The 24,482-nt window shown below is 35.1% G+C and overlaps 1 protein-coding gene across 2 annotated transcripts in view; it reads left to right on the top strand.

Moving 5' to 3' along the window:
* Positions 1–24,482, top strand: part of p130CAS (Serine_rich_CAS and FAT-like_CAS_C domain-containing protein p130CAS) — a 46,773-nt gene that overhangs the window by 6,337 nt on the left and 15,954 nt on the right. The window contains exon 1 of one of the 2 annotated variants that reach the window (XM_068286399.1): positions 16,709–17,338. The exons of the other annotated variant lie outside the window; for it this stretch is intronic. Coding sequence (XP_068142500.1) covers positions 17,213–17,338 — 126 coding nt within the window. The 5' untranslated portion in view covers positions 16,709–17,212. Of the gene's footprint in view, positions 1–16,708; positions 17,339–24,482 lie in introns of those variants that run through there. 2 annotated transcript variants of the gene reach the window in all.

The following is a 24,482-nucleotide window of genomic DNA, read 5'->3' as shown; positions in this document are numbered from 1 at the left end:
TAGATATACATGCATGTATAGGATATGTAGGATGGTTAGCCATGTGAGAGAATCGTTATTGAAAAGAAAAGTGACAAAAGATCTAAAGATATATACCGATTGAGAGCATATATTATATTATTTAGACATTGAGGGAATAAGATGGGGGGAAAAATCGGGAAAATTTCAGAAAGTAAACAAATTTCGTTAGCCAAGAAGGATATTACCTCAGTTTTAGAATCGAGAACATTTTCAAGAGGTTTGTTTCTTCGAAAAGAACCACTAAGATTATGGGTTGAACATTGAACCTTTAGATTACATAGTCAACTTAAGGAAGTTTAATGTTTTGTTATTATAAGTATAGGATATAGTTGTATGTGAACCATATTTTACAAGCACTGGCAGCTAAGGCCTTCGGCTTAGATGAAAACTACATCCATATACTCTAGCCTGGGGGATTCGAACCCGAATCCTCGTTGTGAATGGGCCATTTAGACAACTCTGAACTGAACCGAGGACTGCAGTAACTCAAGAAAAATTGTCAGTTTATTTATTAAACAATTAATATCATTAACAAAAGTTTTTAAAATTATCTTCCATAAATTTTAAACTAATTTGTATAGAAATGAAGTCGAATTATATCAAATAAGCCATTCCAAGTCAAGTTCTCACGATCCTCAAGATTTGTCTTATTAAACAAAAAGGACTAAAATGTGAACAAAGTGTCATTAGTTAGTCTGGTAGAAAGAGAAAATGGTCAATTTAGTGGCTCTAATCATTTTAAGATTAAAATCTTTGTAGTGAGACAAAAACAAAAATTGATTTCATTTGGGGTAAGAAATACATTTTCCAGCTGTCTATGTAGAATATTCTGTCTCTCTCTCTCTCTCTCTCTCGCTCAGTCTCTATTTCTCTGACCCATTAATCCAAAAATGTCAGCCAAGGCGGCGTTAATGATCGCATATTGAAGATTTCAATTCGATTGGTTTATGTAGGAACCGAACGGGGCTCGGCACACGGGGTCGCCCACGTTTGGTGGCCTGTTTTGGTGTCTCTTTAAGTTTTTATATGCATTTATTTTCGGTATACACCCATACCTCGCTTTGCGTCGTTTCGGTTTGCGTTTTTTCGAAGTTGCGTCGCTGATCAATTAGCACTAATTTTCATTGTGCGTCGTTAGATTTTCGATGTTGCGTTGCTCAGGAAACGTTCGTTTCTTTTTTAATACCTTTTTTTTCCAAAAGGTGGCAACACTTTTGTTGCTAACTGCGCGCGCTGTGTATCAAAACAGGGGAATTCCCCTTTGATTTGCTTCGACTCACTTTGCCATTTGCTTGCCCACCTTTTATGTAGAATATCGCGTTTCAATTAGTGAGTTGTGCTCTTTAAAATAGATCAATAAGTTTTTTCGTGTTATTTCTGATCACATATAAAAAAAGGTAAATAATTTTTCAATTTATTTATTGGCAGAGTTATATTATTTTGTTACACAAAATTATTTTTTAGTTAAATGAGTGGAAAGGATAATGCTGGTGGAATTACCAAAAATAAAAAGAAAGCTATCAGTTTGGAGACAAAACTAGATATTCTGCGGCGATTTAATAAGGGCGAGAAGGCTGTGGAGATAGCAAAGGCTCTTGGCCTGGCTGCAACAACAGTCAGAACTATTAAAGATCGAGATGGAGATAAAATAAGAGAGGCTGCAAAATCTGTAACATCATTAGATGCTAAAACGATGATCCGTACAAGGAGTTCTTTGATGATTAAAATGGAATCCTTGCTTTCAATTTGGATTGAGAATCAAGTTGCGCAAAGAATACCATTAAGTAAAATGGTAATTCAGACGAAAGCAAAAAGCTTATTTGATGATATTAAAAGTCAAACCGTATCCAACGATGATGCTAGTGATAGTACCGCCCACGATAATGAAACTTTTGAAGCAAGTCAAGGCTGGTTTGAAAGATTCAAGGTTCGAGCAAATCTGCACAACATTGCTTTTAAAGGCGAAGCAGCTAGCGCTGATGTAACTGCTGCAGAACTCTACCCAGCAGAGCTAAAAGCTTTAATCCGTGAGGGCGGCTATGAACCGAAACAAGTTTTTAATGTTGACGAGACAGGATTATTTTGGAAACGTCTACCTCAGAGAACCTACATATCTAAAACAGAAAAATCTGCGCCCGGATTTAAAGCTAGCAAGGATAGACTGACTCTTCTTCTTGGTGGAAATGCAAATGGTGATTTCAAATTTAAACCATTTCTTATTTACCAATCAGAAAATCCAAGAGCTATGAAAGGTTATTCAAAAGATCTCCTTCCTGTCCACTGGCGATCAAACAAAAAAGCATGGATGACAGCATTTTTATTTAAAAACTGGGTTTCAATGTGTGCTATTCCAGAAATTAAAGCTTATTGTGAGAAGGAAAATTTAAACTTCAAGGCTTTGATTCTAGTAGATAATGCTCCTGGCCACCCAATTTACGTAGATGAGTTGTCAGAAAACGTGAAATTTGTATTTCTACCAGCTAATACTACGTCAGTTATTCAGCCGATGGATCAGAGAGTTATATCGACTTTTAAAAGCTATTACCTTCGACGGACCTTTAAGCTTCTTATAAGTGAGACTGATGGAGAAGGTAAACCTACCATGCTACAATTTTGGAAAAATTTCAACATTATGAAAGCCATAGAAATTATATCTGATTCGTGGCAGGAGATTAAACCATCTTGCATGAATGGTGTTTGGCGCAAAATATGGCCTGAATGTGTTCACCAAAAATGCACTACCGAAGTTGATGATACAACAGCTGTTTGTCATGAACTTTCAAATTTTGCCAAACAGTCTAATTTTGAAGGTATGGAGGAGGCTGATATAAATGAATTGCTAACATCGCACAACCAAGAGTTTTCTAATGAAGAACTTTTGCAATTGGAATTGGAAATTGCTAATGAAGAAGATGACTATGACCGTGACCATTTAGAGATATCCAAGCAACAGAACTTAACTTCCAAACAAATTTCCAAAGCGATATCTTTGATTGACGAAGGCATGGAGATTTTCTTAAAAAATGATCCTGACAGCGAAAGGAGCCTTAAAGTGTCCCAGGCGGTAGCTGCGAATATTAATTGCTATAAGGAATTGTATTTTATGCAAAAAAAAAAAGCTGGTCAGACAACACTGGACCAATTTTTTTTTAAAGAAAGCCGACGTACGACAACAGACACTGAAGACTTATCAGATAGTGATTAATTGTAATTTTATTTAAATTATTGAATAATTGAATTATTTATTTTGTTTTAATTGAATTAATTTCTTCTTGTTTTTTATATGCATAATATGAAATAAAATGATATGAGATTTTGTTTGTTTTTTAAATGTTAATTTGTTAAATTTTAGTTTTAAAATGTATGTATTTTCGTAACCCTGGAACCTATCTTCGATTTTTACATGGCTTGCTATAGAAAATCATAATTCACTTTGCGTTGTTTCGACTTGCGTCGCATTTTTTTGGAACGTATCCCCGACGCAAAGCGAGGTATGGGTGTACACTGCTTTGACCTTATAAATCAGACTGAATATACCAAATTTGTAAAGCTATGCCCCACCACCCCCCGAACCCGACTTCCATGATGAAATGGCGTCCAAAAATCTATAAACTTTTCTAAACATAAATTTTTGATTTACGCAATGAGTGAGAAAAAGAGAAGAGGTGTGAGGGGAGGGCGGCAAGAAACAGATTTCATCGATGATTTATATTACTAATGTTAACAACAACAACAACAAAAAGCCAGGCCAAATCATACCCATCAAAAAATTTTTTGGACAAATTGAAGATGTCATCAGAGAGCGAGAGAGAAAAGGTAAAACCGAATAATATATGTACCTACTGTAAAATTGGAAGAAAAAAAGAACCAACAAATTTTTATCTTTTAGACTAATTTCCATGATGGCATAAAGTGGCTGTAAAACAGTTTTATTGGGCCACCGTTAATAAGTCGAGAATGTTGTAAATTTTACAAGAATATTATTCTTTTGCTTGTCTTGTCATTCGATTTAAGTATTTCTCCAACAAAAACAACAAGAAAACTGTGTCAAATGCAAAAATGGAAAATGTTTTCATATCAAACAGTATATACAAGGCCAGATGGGAAAATTGTTGAAATTCTTATCAGATGATTTGTCTCTGAGGAAGATTTCTAACTTAGCCTTATAAGGCAACAAAAATTTGACAATTTTTTTATAATTTTGACTTGACATATGTAATTTCAATATCTTTTAATTTGACAATGAGACTAAACGAAGCTATTACCATTGCCATAGGTGAAATGGCGTAACTTTGCCCCTTAAAGTATGCAATAAGTTGAAAAAGTATTCATTACTTTGAAACAAATGTATGACTTTTCGATTGCTTAATAATGCTTGTTTTGAGGACTATTTTTTATACACTATATTTCAAAATTTCTTGTATTAGTTTAGTTAGCTATTAAAATTGGATAGACTAGAATCAAAATTAGTTTTAAAAACCATTTTAGATATTAAGTCTGTGCTTTTTTTTTTTTTTTTGGGACTTGGAATCAAAAACAAATTTTGTACTCAAGTAATTATAAAGATTGCCAATAGTGTAAGTTATCAGCTATGCCAATAGACGAAACAAAGAACAAGTTCGAAAACGACAACAAATCAAATCCCTAACGATCAGTTTGATATATTGATTGTAAATGGTTATGCCTTTGAGTTGTTAAAGCCTATTCATTGTAAGAAGAAGCAAACAAAAAACAAATAGATTGAAACATAGACCAATAGGTTAAATACAGGACGTATTTCTATTTGAGTTTGTGTAGCCTACTTTTGGGGACGTAGTAGAAATTCATTGACTATGCCAAGAGTATGACATCATATAAGTATAATGACTGTCGAAAGATTATAGAGTAAATATAGCCATAGATATTGCAAAAAAGAGAAACAAAAGGATTACATTTATATGATGAACAAATCATGCGAAATAAAATTCCCATGAAACGACAAAAACCCAAAAAAACTTGCTAAGTCGCATAAATCCCATTTTTATACCGAATAGGCAAATAGAATTTTTAAATCTCGCTCTCTCTCTCTCTCTCTCTATCTATCTTTTTATTGCAAACATCTGCAAAGTCTAAATAAATGTCAACAAAATTCCTTAGAAATATTTTTTTGAAGTTGAGACACATTCATTGTCTCGTGTCAGTTGGCTTTATCTTTGAATGTCTGAAGGGTTCCCAGCAACTGCACATTTTGTGGATTTTGTTTTTATTTGTAAATTTGTTGTTTTTGGTACGTGGGTTAAGCCAAATATATCTCTCGTATTCGCACTTGCACTCACCTTATATTGGCCATAATCTAATCTTATCAGAGAAACTACATACATACATGAGCTTTTGTAGACGCATTTCTGAGCATTATTGTTTATTTATATGAACGGGGTCGAAATGCTCTATCTCTCTCTCTCTCTCTCGCACACACTTTCGTTCCTTGATTACGTTTGCAAAAATATACAGGGGAGAAAAAACAAATGTGATAAGATAAGCCCCCCTTCAACTGGTAACTGGTAACGTGTATTTCTTTGGAATTTGAATTTTTTTTTTTTTTTTGCAATTGGCTTGTGCAATCTGTTAAAAATAGCTTGCCCTTTTACCATCAACAAAAATATTGGACAATATATAAATAGGTTTTTGTTTTGTTATGTTTATCAAATGCGTAGGCAGAGTAGCTGCTATATCTAGTTAATATATGTATTTATCTTTCAAACTAACAGATCAATCATGCATATATATATTTTTTTGGTTTTTGGGGAAAATCTGTGACGTCTTTAACACGAATGATTGATTTATTGCATAATGATGAAGCTTTTCTCATGCTGATGTATGCCCATCATCATTGCCAGACATTGCATAGCCTTGAGAGTTTCACCCAAAAACATATATATGTAAATATATTTACCTGTATAGTAATCCGTATGTGTTGACAGGAGAATGAACAGTATGAAGCACACAGAAACAACAAACAATATATTGACTCAAGTCAAGTTGAACATGACTGATAAACTGTTGATAGCAATTTAACTAAAATGAAATCATTCATTTTAACATTTTTTTTTTTTTTTTTTTTGGTTTTCCTTTTCACATTAGTCATGTAATTTCCGCCCAGAGAGTAACAAATATGTACATGGAATGGATCTCTTGACGTCATATGCATGAAATACAAACTTCAGTTTGTATGCGAATTTGCATTTCAAATAAATGTAGAAGCTGGAAGGGAAATGTTGGCCATTACCATAGGTTGTTGATCCTCTTTCATATTGAAGAGGGACAAACGATTGTCAACAACCTGCTGTCCATTCAATTATTGTCAGACTGACTGTAAGTTGATAATCTCTGAGCGGGATATTCAAGGGAATTTTAAATTAAGTCAATATAGGATAAAACACGAAACTTTAGAGGGTGGAAGCTGCCTTCTCATGTCCATACTCTTGTCTCCCGGATCTAAACAAGCTAGAAGTAAATATTATCTATAGAAGATTGCTTTTTTGTTATAGTAATAGATTGTCTGTCAAATGTTAACTTTCTATATCTTTTATACTTCCCTTTCTCAAGTTAGTAAAGAAATTTACTAAGTTCATTGAGTTTCATGCCACAGTGCACATAGGGGCGCCGAGCCGTTTTTTGAGCACTTAAGTCACTTTTTAAAAGTTGATGAAATCGGAATGTTTTGATGCCGCTTTATAGATTATACATCAGTGCACATTTCTGCATACTTGCTTTTTCAAATTTTTCCAACACTGGCGAGAAAAACGTTGTTGAAAACCAGTGTTGGGAACAATGAATGAATTTCCTTCTGTTTATTGCAAATTGTTGCTTGACTTTGAGTGTATATGACTTTTGAAAGAAAAACGTTATTGATAAAACTGTAGATGCAATTGAAAAAGTCGGATTTGTACTATATGGGACCAAAAATTTATCAAACTGTGTATTCAAAGTCTTTCTTTTTGATCTTTTAAAGGCTTAAATTGAAGAACAATCTTTGTCTGTGAACCAACGATCAGATAAAGATAAACTATAAATGACGTCAAGAGATCCATTCCATATATGTATATACTTTATCAGGAAGATGAGTTATGTTTCTTATATATATTATGTATATTGAAATGTCTCATCTTTGTGCTTAGTTTAATCCTGATGGCTATTTTTCTCTGAAGGGAGATCCTTAAATCTTTGTCTTTTATGATTTTGGATTGCTTATGAACGTAATTTGATTTGATGCTGACCAATGATCCAATGCCAATGAAAAATGGCATTTAGGCTCTTATATTAGATTGGATTACATATTTCATTATATCAAATGATCGTTTGAGAATATAGTTGTAAAGGTTTTATTTCTAATTGTGGAATATAATGAACCAGATATGTATGGTTTGTTTTTTGAACTTTACCAAAATGTGCGTCGAACAATGTTAAACTTAAGCTTTATCTACCTTAACTTGGCCAACAAAAGCAAGAACTCTTCTTTTGTTTTTGAGTTGAAGTTTATACCTGGAAATTAATGAAGAAAAAATATATTTAGATAAGCTTTTAGGCTTAACTACAGTAGATTTTAGCGAAGCAATATAACTATTCCCTTCAGAATCGTCATAACCGACATCTACTGTACTTCCTTTGGTGTATTGTGCACTCCTGACTTACATATGGCAAGCCTCATTAATACAACAAACTTAATATCCATGACTAAATCGAAGATTTTATTTTCTTCATTCAATCTTTTAGCTTGTGATGTACACATCCAACTGATTCATAGTCCAAAACATATTATAAATGCCGTTACACACGTTAACCCTGACCAAATAAAAAATAAAATAATAAAATCGACAAGAAAGATGGAAAAACAAAGATACATTTCGTCTTCTTTCACTTTACACACACACACACACATACACACGAACTTAACTTCAGACGGTTTTGAAAAGGTTGAATAAAAAAAAAAATTGTTTCCATCTATGTAAGTATTTCTATTGTTTTATAACTGCAATTAACACGCCTCAAAGAGAAATATCTTCCGCAATCATAAAAATGAGGAATGTGCCCAATAGATGGATGTACTCATAGATACACACACACTCACACACACACACACACACACATTTGGGCATCTAAATAAAGTGTAGATATGTATGTTTTTTCTATGCAGTTCCAGACAGAGATAGCCAGACAATGAGAGAGAGGGAAAGCAAGAGGCATTCCTAGAAACACTTGACTTGCTGACGAACCAAACCGAAGAAGAAAAAATCTGTTTGCTTTTGCTATATTGAATGGCATTCAAAATCTATAGTAAACACTTTGCTCATAAAAATTTTGTATTTATTTAATTTCTTGTTTGCCAGCAACAGAGAGAGAGAGAGGGAGATAGGGCGAGAAGATGACCAGGAAAGGAATTGGGTTAAATGCAATTTCAGCGAAAAGAAAGAAAAACCCAGCATGAAGACGAGACATGAGGTTGCAATGTGTTTTGCATTCATTCATAGGATACGAACTGGACGAACTGACAATGACTCCAAGTGGTCAGTGGTCTCATTCTTGAGTCGACCGACAACCGACAACCATCGACGACTGTTTCATCAATGGATTTTTATGACTAACAAATGACGCTGGCGGCATATACGATTACAAAACGTTGCTACTCGAGGTTGATACTTGCGGTAATTGGATGGCATATGAAAGAAGTCTCGGCAGGAGGCCCTTCAAGCGATACTTTTTGTTTTTGTCTTCTTCTCCTTTGATATCTTGTGATATTCTCTGTTATTTTCTTAAACATTCTTGAGCTACTGTTGCGCCTGGCAGAGACAGAGGAGACATCTTCATTATGTCTCAGGTTTCAACATTACCCCCAAAAAGAAGAAAAAAAATCAAATATTGAATGGGGAAGGGGGAAACAGAAACAGAGACAGAAACAGATACAGAGACAATACTCGCAATCGAAAGTTGTTGTGTCTTACAAGTTGAAAATTCTTGGGAAAGTGTTGCAAGCTCATTGCCTTTGGCTGTATGCCTCTTGTTGTTGCCGTTGCCGTTGCTCAAGCACTTCAAGTGATAACCACAAGACAACAATGCAGATACAAGACAACAGCCATGGCCAGGCCAGGCCAGTCCAGGCAAGGCAAGAGCAACAACTCACTTCCCTTTTTCCTTTTGTTTATCAATTGTTGCCTTGTGTCTGACACTTTTTGGTGCGTAATTGCAAATCAATGCACAAAGACAGAGAGAGAGAGAGAGAGAGAGAGGAGGTGATTGCAACTCCAGCATCTTGAGCAACTGTGGCAACTTGCAGCAAAAGCAATTATTGCGGATTTCTTGGCCTGCTTGCAGCTGCCACAAAAAACTTTTTTTTCTTTTCTTTTTTTTTTACCTTGCACTTGAAAAAAAAACAAAGTGCCTGTGCGCATGGGCATTGAAATGACTCAGCTGCAGTTGCATGCTAGCTGAGTGGATGCAAGAAGATGCAATTGGAGGATGTTCTAATTGCCTGGGAAATAGTTGAACATACAAAAAATCAAGTTTAAACATTGAAAAAATAAACAGGTAACACAAACTTTTCAAACCAAATGACGGTCTCTAGTTTAACAAAATGATTCATCAATATTTCAAAACACACAAAATATATATATATATATATATAGTGTTTAAAATCCTTAGAATCTCTTGTATTAGCCACATTCCATGGAGTTTGGCCAGACAATTGGTCAATTGGTTCATCTGTTCGCTTGGCTGAATTCCATAAATGGTCAGAACGTGCCACTTTCGAGTATAAACAATGCAATTAAAACAACCGCAAACGATTCGAGTTGAAAACAGAGATTCAATGCCCAAATACCTAAATGCCATCCTCCCCTCCCCAAACCATCCTCATCACCTCAACAGAAGAAACAAAGTCCAAACGGAGATTGGAAATGGAGCAAAACAAAAATATAAACCGATTGAATTTCCTAGAATTTTCAATCTACTTATAAACCTTCCTCTCGAATAGAGTATAAACTCTTTCCACTTTTGCCCTTCCTCTTGGCATTTGTAGATACCCTTTATGCTGGTTCAATTAGAAAGAACTGACGTCGGCAACGGCATCAACATCGACATCGACATCGACGATGGCAACTGGCAGCACTTCATCAGTCGAGTGAGTGACTTGTGTGATAAGCTAAAAACAAACGTCATTGCAGTAAAAGTGTCGAATGAAAAGTGCTCGCACTCTTCATGTTTGGGTCATAAATTCATCAATTATCAGGGGGGAAATGGCTTCAGTCAGTCAGTCAGTCAGTCTACCAGTTCACCAGTAAGCCACTCCTTGTGCTGGTTGAAACAATAGAGATGAATAGATGACTCCAAGTCATTTCGACAATTTTCAACAAAAAAAAGGATCGTCTAGACTCTAGAGGAGAAGGGCCAGAGTAAGATCATCGGTTATGTGGGTGCAATTAAGATGCACATCACAATTTTACTACCACATGAAATTTTCAGGGATGAAAAGTTAATTTTCGATTCTTTTCATCAGATATCATAAGAGACCCTCATGATCAATTTAAATACTAACTAGTTGCCGATTGTAGTAACTAGATAAAATAGTTTTCTATATCGTTGTTCACTTACTTGTCTTGAAAATTTTGAGTGTTTCCATTTGTTTTTAGTTTTTAAGTTTTAAATGCAAACTCAAAGAGATGGATTTTGGCTATATCTAAGTAGATAGCGCAGGGCCCTTAGCATTTGCTAATCCTGCATTGATTTGCCCTTTTACTATTTAAAGGACCTGAATGTCTGTTGAGAGGGGGGGGCGAGAGAGGTGGTCGTGATTTTGCTGGCTCTTCAAATAAACTACTTATACATAATTTTATTATTATTTTTCCTTTTTGTTTTTTGTTCACTTCAAATTTCGAAATGCTAAAATTAGCAATGGAAATTCAATTCTTTTGCTGCATTCTGCCAAATGTCTGGTTTAAAGTTTGGTTTCGGTTCATTTGGTATCACACACACACGCACACCCTGAAACAATACAATCAACGAGCCATAACTTATGATGTCCATATTCGATATGAGGACGACTCACTCTTTTAGCTAAGAAGAAACTTTTTGCCACAATTTTAGCTGTTGCCTGTACATCGTACATACATACATACATACACATATGTATGTGCATACATATGTATCTCAATTTTCAAGATCGTGTTTCGTCTGTGCCACCATGTGGGTGCATACTGCAACTGGCAAAAACTGCAAAAACTCAACTCTCTCATGAATTATGCAAACATTTCCTTGTCTGACAGTCAGTTTTTTCCCCCTGGATGATGCTGTTTTCTGTTTTCTCTGCTGGTTCTGCAAACAAACAAATTGTTTGTTATTATCGTTGGGTGGCACATTCGGATCCAAATTCAAGATGCAGATACAGCAATATCCAATGGATATAGCTGGATAGATATAGCAATATAATGCTGCCATGTTTGTATGTACATATATGTATGAGGCAGCAAATTGTCAAAAGATGCCGCTCCAGCTGCCAATGAAAAACGATTTACTTAGGCCGTCGAATATTTATTTTCGCCTTTATTTTTAGGTCTTTGGCAGAATGTGTGAAATAGCCGAGACATAAGGATCGGACAATCTTAAAATGCTTTGCTCGACTTTTTGCTATTGCTTCATGAATGAATGATGATGAAGTTTTAACGTGGTCAGCAATGTGATAAAGAAATTGCAGCAAGTTGATTTCAGACAAATCTTCGAGGCATAGTCTAACTGTCTTTTCCTGAATTCCCTGATTATAATCATTCAATATTTCATATAGATCCATCTACTATACATAGTTCTTCAGATAAGAAGTTTCAAATGGATAAAAAGACAAGACCTCAATTGGAATCAACTGTAAGCCAAAGTTCCTCCTTCTCTTAGTTAATCCTGTACAATGCAATCCAAATGACTTGGATATAGTTTAACTTGTTTCATACTCAATTCAAGTTTGTGTGTCTTGTATCTATTATCCTAGAACCTATTCAACATTTAATCAGTAATTAGTTGCAGCATTTTAGTCTGCCTTTTTGTACATCTGTTCTAAGCGATTCGACCGAAAACTTGATACTCTATGGGCCAACCCTCTGACATTTGTAATTTGTAGAAAATAGAAATGCCATTTTCCAGCATATGGCCTAACAACAATCGATGTACAATTAGATGCCGGACATCGGGGGGCGCCGGACATTTGAGATGGCAACCCAAGGGAGATCATCAACATCCCTTGGTCTTTGTCACTTTTTGACTGTACCAATGAGTTGGGTTTATGAGCCATAAAATATCATCATTTTGATATTGCTCAATTAAGAAGGGACAAAAACATTTTGCCAAAAGACTCTTTGCCTCCCTTCGGTTTAGTTTTCTATTTTGATTGCCAAATAGAATGTGTAGAAAGAAAGAGAGAGAGAGAGAGAGAAGGGTGGGAGGAGGTGGCGACCAGGTGCCATAATTCCCAAATTCCGACATTTTTCCAGTGAGTTGGCAACAAGAGAGAGAGATGGAGAGAAAAACAAAATCATTTAGATAAAACACACTCAAGTATATACGCACACATAAGGTAGACAGATATATATATGTATGTAGATAGATATATAGATATATGACGCCTACAAAACAATTTTTGTTTTTCTGCCAGTTTTTTTTTTTTTGTTATATGGTTCAGTTTAGTATTTGCGTAAGCGCAGCAGAGATGGAGATGGAGATGGATATGGAGAAGGAGAAGATACTGTCAGATGGTATAGAGACGAGACCAGACCACCATATAGCAGAGATATTATGGTAGGAACATGCACAAATGTAGGTGAATGTGCGTGGTCTAATTTACATATATTATTTATTCAGCTTCTAAATTGCAAATGGAAACAAGTTATGAGGTGTTATGAATGAAGACAGATAACATTTGCATATTTATTATTATCATTAATATTATTATTATTATTATTATGGTTAAAGGTGCTCCAAAAAAATCCATCCAAATCTTTGAGTATATTTTGAACAAATAGAAATATAAACACACACACACACACACCAACAGATCACCGATAGGAATGTCAAAGGTGGGTGGATCATGATGTTGATGATGTTGATCATGTTCGCAAAGAGTTTCCAGTTGGCTATTTTGAAGGGTAAGTCATTTTTGTGTATGGCAAATGTTAAAACTACTGATGGCTCCTAACAAGGCAATTAGGAATTTTTTATTTTCATTCGTTTCTCTACACAAAAACAACAACAAAATATACCTATGCATAAAGAGAATCAAAAAGATAGTAACGAAGTCTGTCATACCCTAGAAATGCTTAAAAATTTCTATTGAATAGTCATTTGAATCAAATCAGGACACCAAAATAAAAGTCACTGTATACAAAATTTGATCTATTCAAACTATCTAAACTTAAGAGATCTCAGAACTAAGCTCCCGAGTGATCATAAAGACGACAAAATTGAAACTAAGTAGCTTAAAGAGAAACATTTTAGCTACTTTTAAGTATTATGCCTTTTTTAATGTACTATTTAACTATCAACACAGAATAATTTGAATCAATTGAAAAGGTTTTTGAAAATAGTCATCGAACAAATAGAAGGACAAACAGGATTGTAGGTTGAATCGAATCAGTCAACTAGTCGGTATTTCAATCTACATTCGACTTTTATGCTGGCAAGGACAAAAGTTGTTGATTAAAAACAATCTTTAGGCCATTTTCATATATTTAATTTGTTAACTTGATCAAATTAAATGCAGATTAGCAGCAGACTTTAGGCTAAAAGTGCCTAAGAACGGATTTTAGGATGGTGAAAATCTCAGATGATTTTGAAAATATTGAGGTTATTCGATTTTGACCTTTTTGAAGTCAATCAAAATAGTCTGCTGTCCTTTTGGGCTGTCTTAGATTTAGAATCTAATATTTATTCGTAAGATTTATTTGGTAGACTGTTTAAATTTATTATTATTGTCCCTAATCGATGGCTAAGAATACAGAACAGAAACCAAAAGAAGAAAGAATTATTTCAGAATCAACGAATCGGTAAATGTATTATAGGATTATGGAAAAGACAATATGTTTACAACCAAATCGATGTACCCGTTTTTATTCAAGGGTATATTCGAGTAACTTTTGTCGTTTCATTCCATGGAATGCGGGTGGTTTAAATGAAATTGAAGAAAAACCGGTTTATTTATTTTTTCCTTTTGTTTTCCTTTTTTTTTTTGGGAATTTCAAAAAACCGATGCGTGACATTCAAAGGACATGAACATGCTATTATTGTTTTCAACACACACACCGACACACACACACACAAAGACGCCCAAAACTGGCGAAATAAAAGGCAATTTAACGTTAATGAGTGTAAAGAAGGAAGAGCAATAGGCATTAGATATATATAAATATATATATTTTCTGTTTTTTGGAATTTCTTAAGGTTTTATGGCTAAACTTTCGATTGGGCCAATAAAAGAAAAAGGCTTCCAGAAACGTTTCAGATAAGAATGACAGAAACAGAAACAGAAACAGAGAAAGAAAGTTCATAAAATTTCGGGACCCCATCCACTAGCTAGCTCTAAGTTAATCGTTGTTTTAAGTGTCTGCTCTAGAAAATCAAATCGAATCAAATCAAATTAAATCAAAACCAAACGAAAGTGACAATAAAACTCAACGAGTGTCGACTCTTGGATACTTAACATTTTACCAGGGGGTCCGGTTCTCCACAAAATTTGTTCAACTTGCCTTGGTCTGTCTCTGTCTCCGTTTCCATCACCCGCCTTCGACTCACTGTTTGTCACTTTTGACATCATGACTATGACTGACATGGGCGTGGCACTTGGCATGCAAATCATGTCAAATGTCACATTCATTTCCCATACAAACGAACGTACTGCAGCTGTCCCAAAAAGAATGCAATGGAAGGTAAAGGAGTGTGTAGTCAAGGGGCAAGAGGGAAGTAAAGTTTTAGTTTTCTTCAATGGCTTGAAAACAACTTCCTTTTTGTGTTTTCAGTTTATTTTTTTTTTTTTTCGAAACGGGTTGCCTGACCTTCATATTGGGTTTGCGACTTGTTGAGGATTCCCTTTGTGTCTGAAGTGCAGGCGACAAAAAACGCCATCACGCCCTTTTACGCTCCACACACAATTGAATTATTACTCTCGATTTATTTAGACAGCTGTTACTTCCTACAATTTCCTTCCATTTAGTTGTCATCTTTGTCTTTGGGTGTAAATTGAGCTTGCCATTCCACTTACATTTCCTTCGAATGCACCTACAACTGAGCTTTCTTGTCTGCATACGATACATTTGGGATTTCTGATAGCATATGAAAACATTTTTTGAACACTCCATCAATAGAAGTTCTCCAATGACGAAATATTTGTGCTATCAAATGAATATGAGATGAATGTTAACAATTCAACGTATCATGAAATATAATATCTCCTATGAGAAGGGTGAAAACTAGAACTCAAATCGAATAACAAGCAAATAAAGGGCATAAGTAAATTTTTTAATATTTTTTGGTCTCGATATCAGATATAAAGAAAATAATATCAACAAAAATTGAAGTTTTTACGTGGCTATAATTGTAGAAAACATTTTTTCTTGCAGTTTTTTTATGTTTGTTAAAGAATGAGTAAGTTTCCAAGTACCCAAAGACTATGTAACAATCAGAAGTATTCATTTTCGACCACATACCTAAAAACTCTCTTGAATAAACTTTATTTGAATAACTCCCTAGATATCGGAAAATGTTAGAACTAACCTCTACAAACTTCAACCTGAGCCATTTCTCATTTCATCACATTGAAACTATAAATAATTAGGTTAATTTTTTTAAATTTTCACACTAAATCTACAGTCATTAGATGCAAAAATATAAAATAATGAATAAGAAAGAGAGAAAGATTTAAAATAATGAATAAGAAAGAGAGAAAAGATACTTTCTTATTCATTATTTTATATTTTTACATCCAATAAGAGAGAAAAGATACTTAAAAATCACTCATTTTTGAGAAAGGACGAAAACTAACTTATTATTATTCGATTTTAAGTAAATATACCTACCTTATTCGACTGAGAATTCAATTCACTTTTTTTTTTGAGTTTAAGAAAATAATACTTTGAAATCAATTAGGAATGAAAATAATAGATCTCAAAGTTTTAGAAGATCTGCTTGATATTTTGGTAAGGATTCAAGATTGTTGATATTGAAAATTTTGGACGTGGTGTCCAATTTGAGGGTTTAGCATTCGAATAAAACTGGATTCATCAGTTGAAATGATCCTCTACAAGTAGAACTTACAGACATTTATTCGTTCAATCCAAAGTATTTCAGTTGGGACTCTCCTGTTAGGGTATCACAGCATAATGAAGATGCCCCCACAAGGTGGAAAGGCTAGTTACCTTACCCACTAACAATTTGTGTTTTTCCACATGTACCTACGTAGTTGCAAGGAGTTCATTCTCTTGTTGTTGGCGTTTTTCATGTCTCTGCCTTGTCCGCATCAAACATGTGTGCTGCTTGCTTCATACTCGTATGCCGCATTGTATCTCCAACTCGACTTCAGATACTTTTATTCGTTTTTGTTTTTGTTTTGGTAGAGTGAAATGTTTGCCAGCGGTCGGGCCACTCAGTCAGTCAGTCAGTCAGTCTCTTGTGTTACGTTGCTCGTTGCGGTTCATAGATGCGGTTAACGCTTCGAAAGTCCTTCAGGCCTTAACAAAAAACGAACGAAAAGCAAAACCACAAACGCGTTAGTTAACATTTTGTGTGCTGTGTTTGTTGTTTTCGCCAAACAACGTACTTTGTGTTTTTTTTTTTTTTTGCATATTTTTTGTTTTGTTTTTTGGTGTTTTTTTTTTGCTGTCCCCGCGGGCTAAACTTGAATTTAAGCTGATTTGGCAAATCACAAACGAGAGAAATACAAATAAAAAATAAGAAAATCAAGTAAAAAGCAAAAAAAAAAAAAAAAGATATAAAAGTGAAGTACGAGACGAAGCAAATCCCATTGAGAGATATTTTATCTATATTGTCCTGGATTAAATATATTTAAATATCTCCATTTATCATCATGTGCTGAAATCGAAAAACAAAAACCTAAACAGACTTGAAATATAGAAGATAATAGAAGACGAAAGGAAGCAAAATACAAGATATTTTTATAGATCTTTCGATCATGCTGGACAAAATGCAGAGTCCTGGCTCCATTTCGGTTTCCCCATCATGCTGTAGCTCGAATGCAACCAATACGGACTTGGATTACGATGTGCCGGTCTCAAGGCGACGTATTCACAGCAAATCGGTTAGTAGTAGTAACTAGTTGATATCACGATCATAAACCAACTGACTTTATGGAGATTTAAAAGCCATGATTAAGCCATTGGACAAGTTGAAGGCTAGCCAGGATCAGTCGTCGTCGTCGTCGTCGTCGCCTCATCTTGCCTTATCTTTAGCGGCATCTGTCCACACACACACACACACACACACTTACACACTCGCACTCGCATGGTGTTTGTTGTGACAGACGATGGTCGAAATCGTGTGGCTCAGGAAATTGTAACGGATTTTTTTGTAGCCAACAACACACACACAAACACACACAATCTTGGCAGCTGCCTACTTGCTTAAATGGGAAAAACTTTTCCGCAATTTTGCATTCGTTATCACCTTTTCCCCACCCCACTCCATTTCATAGTAGAACTCGACCCGATTTTAATGTGCCAGTTATGGGTCTCAAAGTGCGATATCACAGAGTCATGATATGTTACTTAGTTTGACTTGACGAGTGCTCGTTTTGCCTTTAAATTTATTTCTTTTCTTTTTTTTTTTTTTTTTTTTCTCTTTTCACTTGGAGATTGTAAAACTTGTACACGGGCATGAGCTCATCGATCTTAGGGCTCTATTTCTTAATTGTGATTCCCTCGATTAGATAGCATTAATATGCCGATAAGATTTCCACAACTAGCAAGCAGTTCTTTTGCATTGCAAAAAATTACTCACATATGAGTTAAACTTTCTCAACTTTAACCTTGTCATTCATCACACATGCCAACTAGTTGAATAAACTGAAAATTTCATAGGGTTGGGCCAGACACAACTAGTTTCAAGCAGAATGCCGTACTTTTAATACCCTTTCTGGTAAAGGATATCAATTGATATTAAAACTGTTGGCAGGAAGTTTCTACACCATAAAGAGGATCCATAATTGGTTTCCAGCCAGCTTGAGGTCAATTTAAATTCAAAATTTGGCCATAAAAATGTTGACAAAAGAAAATTTCTTAGAAAACATACAAAAATCTTATCTTATTGTCTTAGATAACTAAATAAATGAAGAACTCCCTCATGGAGCTCTTCTTAAAGGGCATAAACTAATAGACAATTCCATTGAGCAATTTCTTTCGCTCTGAAATATATAATATTATACGATTCCTGTGGACTTATCTGAGCATTTTCAATTGAAAGTAAGTGCTTAAGATTTTCCTAAAGAAAATTTGGTTTATCTTACACAGTGAGCTATAAAGTTAAGAGAGTTTTCGTTTAGTTCAAATATAATATCTTTAGCCCTTATGAACCCCATGATAAAGGAGGTTTTGAAGTAGAAAATTGATTCATCTGAGTGATGAGGAGAGAAAAGTCCAATTGTATATAGAAGACATTAGATGACAAATCAGTTTATAATGCTTATATGCCCATTTTGGGTAAAAGAGTATGCAAAAAATTGTTTGCACAACTTGAATACAGAAAATAAATTAGCTTACTTACGAGTTTACAGGTAAAGTGCTGACAAACTTACGGTACATGACAAATGCGAATGCAAATGTTAAATGCAAAATGCACTCAGAATGCACACACACACACACACACACACACACACACTGCAAACGGTGTTACTTGGTAATTGTTTGTTTTTGATTATGAAGCTTGAAATTAAATAAACAACAGCTAATTACAAGAGTTGAACATGATGATCATTGAATGGCTTGAGGGTTAAGTTGAATATCGGTCTTGATCCTGTTTTGTTTGCTTTTGCACTTTTTGCTGCAGAAATACTTGTTTTTGGTTTAGTTTTCGTTGTGTCTAACAGCCGTTGACACTAAGTACGCCATAATTAAAGGTGCAACACGGGGTGGGGCAACAGCAACAGCAGCTGCTGCCGCTGGAGACGATTCACAGGTGAGATTAAAATAAATGTGCTCCAAATGCGCAAAAAAGCGAAAAGTAATTGACGCTCTCAAGACAAGCCGGTTCGCCCCCTTTGGGGTTTTAGATTTCAAAATGCAAACAGCGGAAAACATGCTGCTACACTCTGCTTTCCGTTCTCGTTCACTTTTTGCCTCTTTACCTTGTGGCATGGGCTTTGAATGTTTGCAGATTGCAGATTGTTGAGGATTCAGCAGTCTTTAGTCGAAATTGGAGTTGGAATTGAAGTTGTAGATGGATGGACGGTGAAAGAGAGTGAGAGAAGCTTTGCAATCATCACGTATAAGAAGCATATACATGTCTCACTTTTGCCTAAGCTGATCAGGACCAGGACCAAGACCAAGACCAGGGTATATGTATGTATATAGGATTGTTGTTGTTGGCTTGTCTGTCTATCAAAATGCCTGCCTGGGCTGACTAAAGGGCAATTAATAGTCACTTCTACAACTTTTTGCTTGCCAATTTCCATTTTCATTTTTACCCCACATCTTCTTCTTGGATGAGACTGGACGTGCGCTTGACTGAAGGTCTGCAATTAATGGTTCACTATGATCTCTCTCTCTCTCTCTCTGTCTCTCTCTGTCTCTCTCTCTCTGGTGCATAAAATCAGTTATTAATAGTCAACGATGCGCCGCGGTGTTTTCTTGAGTTGCGTTGATTTTTCGCCAAAGCTAATTTCAATTGATTGAAAAGCAAGTAGTAGTGAGAAGCTATAAATAATTGCCACCCAAGGCCATAAATTCACATTCAATGGTCAACAAGAGAGAGAGAGAGAGAGAGAGAGACAGAGGTAGACCCAGCAAGGGAGACCACGCAAGTAGTATCTCTTGTCTTTCATGGCCTCTGGTGTTTGGGCCCTTTTGAAACCCTTCTTATCGGGTAAATTGAATGTTATAGTCAGGCGTGACCAAAAGACATTGATAAGGGCAAGTCCAGGGCTGGCATGTCTTATCAATACCCACAGTAAATCTAATCAGTCTTAATTGACTTTAAAAAGAACAAAAAAAACATATATATATATATCTCTAAATTGTTGTAGAAAAAAAACCAAATACATATCTTGGTAAATAGGAGAAAAAAATGTCTCTTTAATATTAATTACGGTTATGTTGCAGGAGGCCCAAAAAACCGAAATGATAAAGAACCGCATGTCCCAGGAGTTTATCTACATACATATGTATGTGTGTATGTATGTATCCTGGGGTCCAAAAAGGTCAACCGCAGTTAGAGAACTGAAAGAACTGAAAGAAAAACTCCCTTAGGGACATTTACGTGTGCCTTCCACTTGATTAAGTGGGCGCCCCACAGTTCTCTCTCTCTCCTGTCTCAGTTTTTGTCTCCTTGGTCTAGACTGGCTGAAGCAAAACCCTTATAGATGGATGTTTGAATATCGCTTAGTTGGTTTTTTGTATGTGCTCGTCCCATTTGGTTTCGGCACTTAATTTTTAGTGCCAAGTGTTTGAGAAATTGATTAGAATTAATGTTCCGCATGCGGCGTCAATTTAAAATTAACACGAATCCCACGATTGAAATTGATTGTACAAGTCCTCAGTCCCCAAGACCATTGAGAAGCGTTGAAAGCAAATGCATATGATGATCTATCTATTGGCGAATCAATTGAATGAACAATCGAACAGAGTATCAATTATTCCCAATGGCTAATCAATTTGAATATTTTTCTCGTTTGACATGCAGACTGGGCTAAAAGCTTACTGCCAATTAGCAGCTACTGCCAACAAGATTACATTGGTGTATGGTCTCACACTCATCTCGGCTATAATTTCTCTACGTGTAGTTTACCATAATCCAAAAGATTTCCGCCATATCATATACAAATGTATATGACTTTTAGCGCCTACCTGGAATTTACTCAATGGAAAAATTTCTACCTAAAAAAAAAAAAGTATAAAAAGAAAAAACACACACACCGACCATTTCTGTGTTGAAAATATATATTAAATGAAAAATAAAACTTTCGCTTTCTACAAGACACTTTATCTATCTATTTGCGTAGCACATTTGCCACTCAGGTGAACACCGAGCAACTTGGACTGACATTTGTTATCTAACAATTCAAATGGTAGTCATATAATGTAAAGTCATGTGCTCTCATCGTGTGCCACTGGCGCCATCTGGCGAGCACAGGGCTGGATCTCGAACTATCGTTGATAATAATAATAAGAAAACAATAATAGTAATTATAATATTTATAGTTTATAGAAATATAAATGATTCATTTGATTGATAAATAAAAGAATTAACTTTGTTGACAATTAACAACAACTATTTAAATAATTATCAACATTAAAAAAAACCTTTATGAATCTTTTACTGACTAATTTATTAATCATCAATAATATTTGCCAAGGATTTGTCATAATATTTGAAATTTGTAACGTTTATGAACTAGTCAGTGGGTGTGACAAATTTTTTGAAAATCGTTTGACTATATCATATAGATTCCATGCGATTCTTAAAGTTAGCCCACCAAGGAAATGCAATCTATTATTAAATAATCATAAAGCGTTAATTATTAAATAATCATTGCAAAATTTAAGGATAGAATACGTACTTAAATATATTTAGTTAATGGACTTATTGTTAAGGTAATTAAATTGGTACGCTTCGTTGGGCCCAATGCATAATGACTGAACCGTCACTGATTGGCAATAGTTGAAGATATTTTGCAATAATAATATACTTATCACAAATGTCATTTTCTCTTCATTTGCTTGGCTTTTGTTTGCTGTTGTCTTTTAGTTTTACTTTGTTTTTTTGTATTTTGCCAAGACCTAAGCCAACATGTCAGGCAAAATGGATTATGGCAGAACGTTCAACAACAACAACAACAACAACAACTGCATGAGAAATTATGCACTTGTGGTCAAGATAATGAGGGGATGGGAGGGGAGGAAACGCGAAAGTTTTGCACTTTTACCCGACGTGCCTAGCGGACCAAAAAGACAAATGTTCAACTAGATAAGGCCTCGGCGATAAAGTGCAAAAACGCGCGAATGGAAAAACTCCTGTTGCTTAGCCCCTTTTTGGCATGTTAACAACATTAAATTCCATGTACTTGTGCCTGACTTTTGCTTATCATTTCATTTTGTGGCTAAGGATTTTAACAGGTGGCATACATATATAGGTGTTTACGTGCCAAGATTAACTGATTGAAAACACTTGCCAAATGACTCAAAAAGGGATTTGCTTAAAATGCAATGCAGGCTGATGCAGATGTTTCTTTCTCTTGCTCTTATTTACAAATTGCTTATCGATATAAAGTTTATTTCTATATATGTATGTATTTCATTTCAATACCGTATGGGTATGTGTGTGTGTGTGTGTGTGTGTGAAAAACTCATTTCATTCTCTTCTAAAACAGGTCTCCATTCATAGTTGAGGTAATAATAAAAAAAATGCATGCATACATATCTGGCCTGAGACATTGATTGTGCTCTTGCCCGGAAGGTGCTGAAGAATAGTTGTTAAAGATACTTAATGGCATCCATTTGTGGCTTGTAACATCTGCACAGAAAATGGCATTGAGTTAAGCAGTTAAATGTTTACTTCTGTTAACTGTTTGCCAGCCACTCAAGTCCACTGATTTGTAGTGTGAGAAATTACAACTATTTGATAGTCTGGGTATAACTTTAACAATTTCAAACCGTTTCTTATGAAAATTAAGGAATTTGTAGATTTTTCATATGTATACCAAGGTATTAAGTTTGAAAAAGATTCACATTCGTTCGGTGACAGCTTTCATATCACTTTCATTCATTTAGGCAGACAGACATCAACATTTGACTTTTGCGTGGGCCAACCATTGTAATCCATCATAAGTCGCCCTCAAATGATTGATAAAGTATGTAACTTTGAGGTACAACACTCACACAAAGACAGATAAGTTCAAGGCTTTGTTGAATTAACGTGGGTGCATTCAGAAATAGATTGAAGATGCAACAACCAAGCCAAAGCCAAGTTAAAAACCCTTTTCTCACTTTGAGCTTGAAAACTGGTTAGAAATACTATTGAGAAAATAAATTCCTCGAGATGAGTCACGTCCGGGGGTATTCCACGTTGAAACCACTTAATCTGAAAGTCAATGGAAGTTAATGACTACTCAGACTACCCACAGCCCAGAAGAGCCCAAAGCCGAGACATCTGACGTAAAGACGTCGCCACGTAATGAAGTGAAACAGAAAGAAGAACCTCTCAGCCTGAGGGAGTCATTTTATGTTCATGTATTTGCTTTTTGGCTGAATTTCTGTCTTTTGCATATTTTATGTTACTTTTTCTCTCCCTTCCTCTCTCTCTTTCTCTCATTGTCTTTTATACAACATTTTAATTGGTTGAAATTATTTGCCTTGGGGGCAGAAGAAGGCAAATCAAATCTTTTTAGTCTGGGACACATTGTACAATGTATGTATTTGTTTATGTGTGTGTGTTTTTTTTTAATATTTAATGTCTGAAGTTTTATTTTGTTTTGTTTCTTTTATCGAACGATTGATCTTTTGTTAAATGAGTTTTATGGCTAACCACAAGGGTTTTTTTTTTTTTTTTGTATATTGTTTGCAATTGCATTTGGGAATAGGAACAACAAAAATTCTATAGAAAAAATAAAAGAAACAACATTCGTTTCAATTTTACAGACACGCTTCGAAATCGATTTTGTTGTTAAGTTATATATGTATATATGTATATTGTTGGTTGATTCATAGGGGCACAATTGTATATAGTTGTTTCCTCTTTTATATGGAGAAGTTTTGCAACGTTTTTGCGTAGCTTTAACTTGAAATTTTTTTTTGTTTTTGGCCAAGGTCGACAATTTGTTTGCCTCTCATATACATTTATTTATGTTTTTATCTTTTTCTTTGAAAGGGGGAGGGAGAGGGAGAGAGAGAGAGAGAGAGGGGGAGCGAAAAGGTGTTTATTTGTTCTTTAATTGGAACCGTCAACAGTTTCGGTTTCTTTTAAATACTATATGTATTTTTCTTTGTTTGATGCCAAGAGGCTTTATACTTTAGGCAATATTTGTACTGATGACTCTTCTATGAGTCACTTTTTTGGTCTTGTAACTGGCCAAATAACAGGTGGACCACATTCAGTTTTACCTGGAATGCAAATAATGCAAAATATTGGTAGAATCCGGTTATAGCGACTAAAGATCGGATGAGTGTTTGGTTAGACCCAAATAGAAACTCATATGAAAGGGCCTCCGTGTAGTACGTCTTCTGGATCCTTTGAGC

Source organism: Drosophila tropicalis, unplaced genomic scaffold, assembly GCF_018151085.1.
Source record: "Drosophila tropicalis isolate 14030-0801.00 unplaced genomic scaffold, ASM1815108v1 contig_443, whole genome shotgun sequence".
In the NCBI taxonomy this organism is placed as follows: Eukaryota; Metazoa; Arthropoda; class Insecta; order Diptera; family Drosophilidae; genus Drosophila; species Drosophila tropicalis.
Note: the sequence above shows the minus strand (reverse complement) of the source record. Positions and strands in the feature narration are given on the sequence as shown.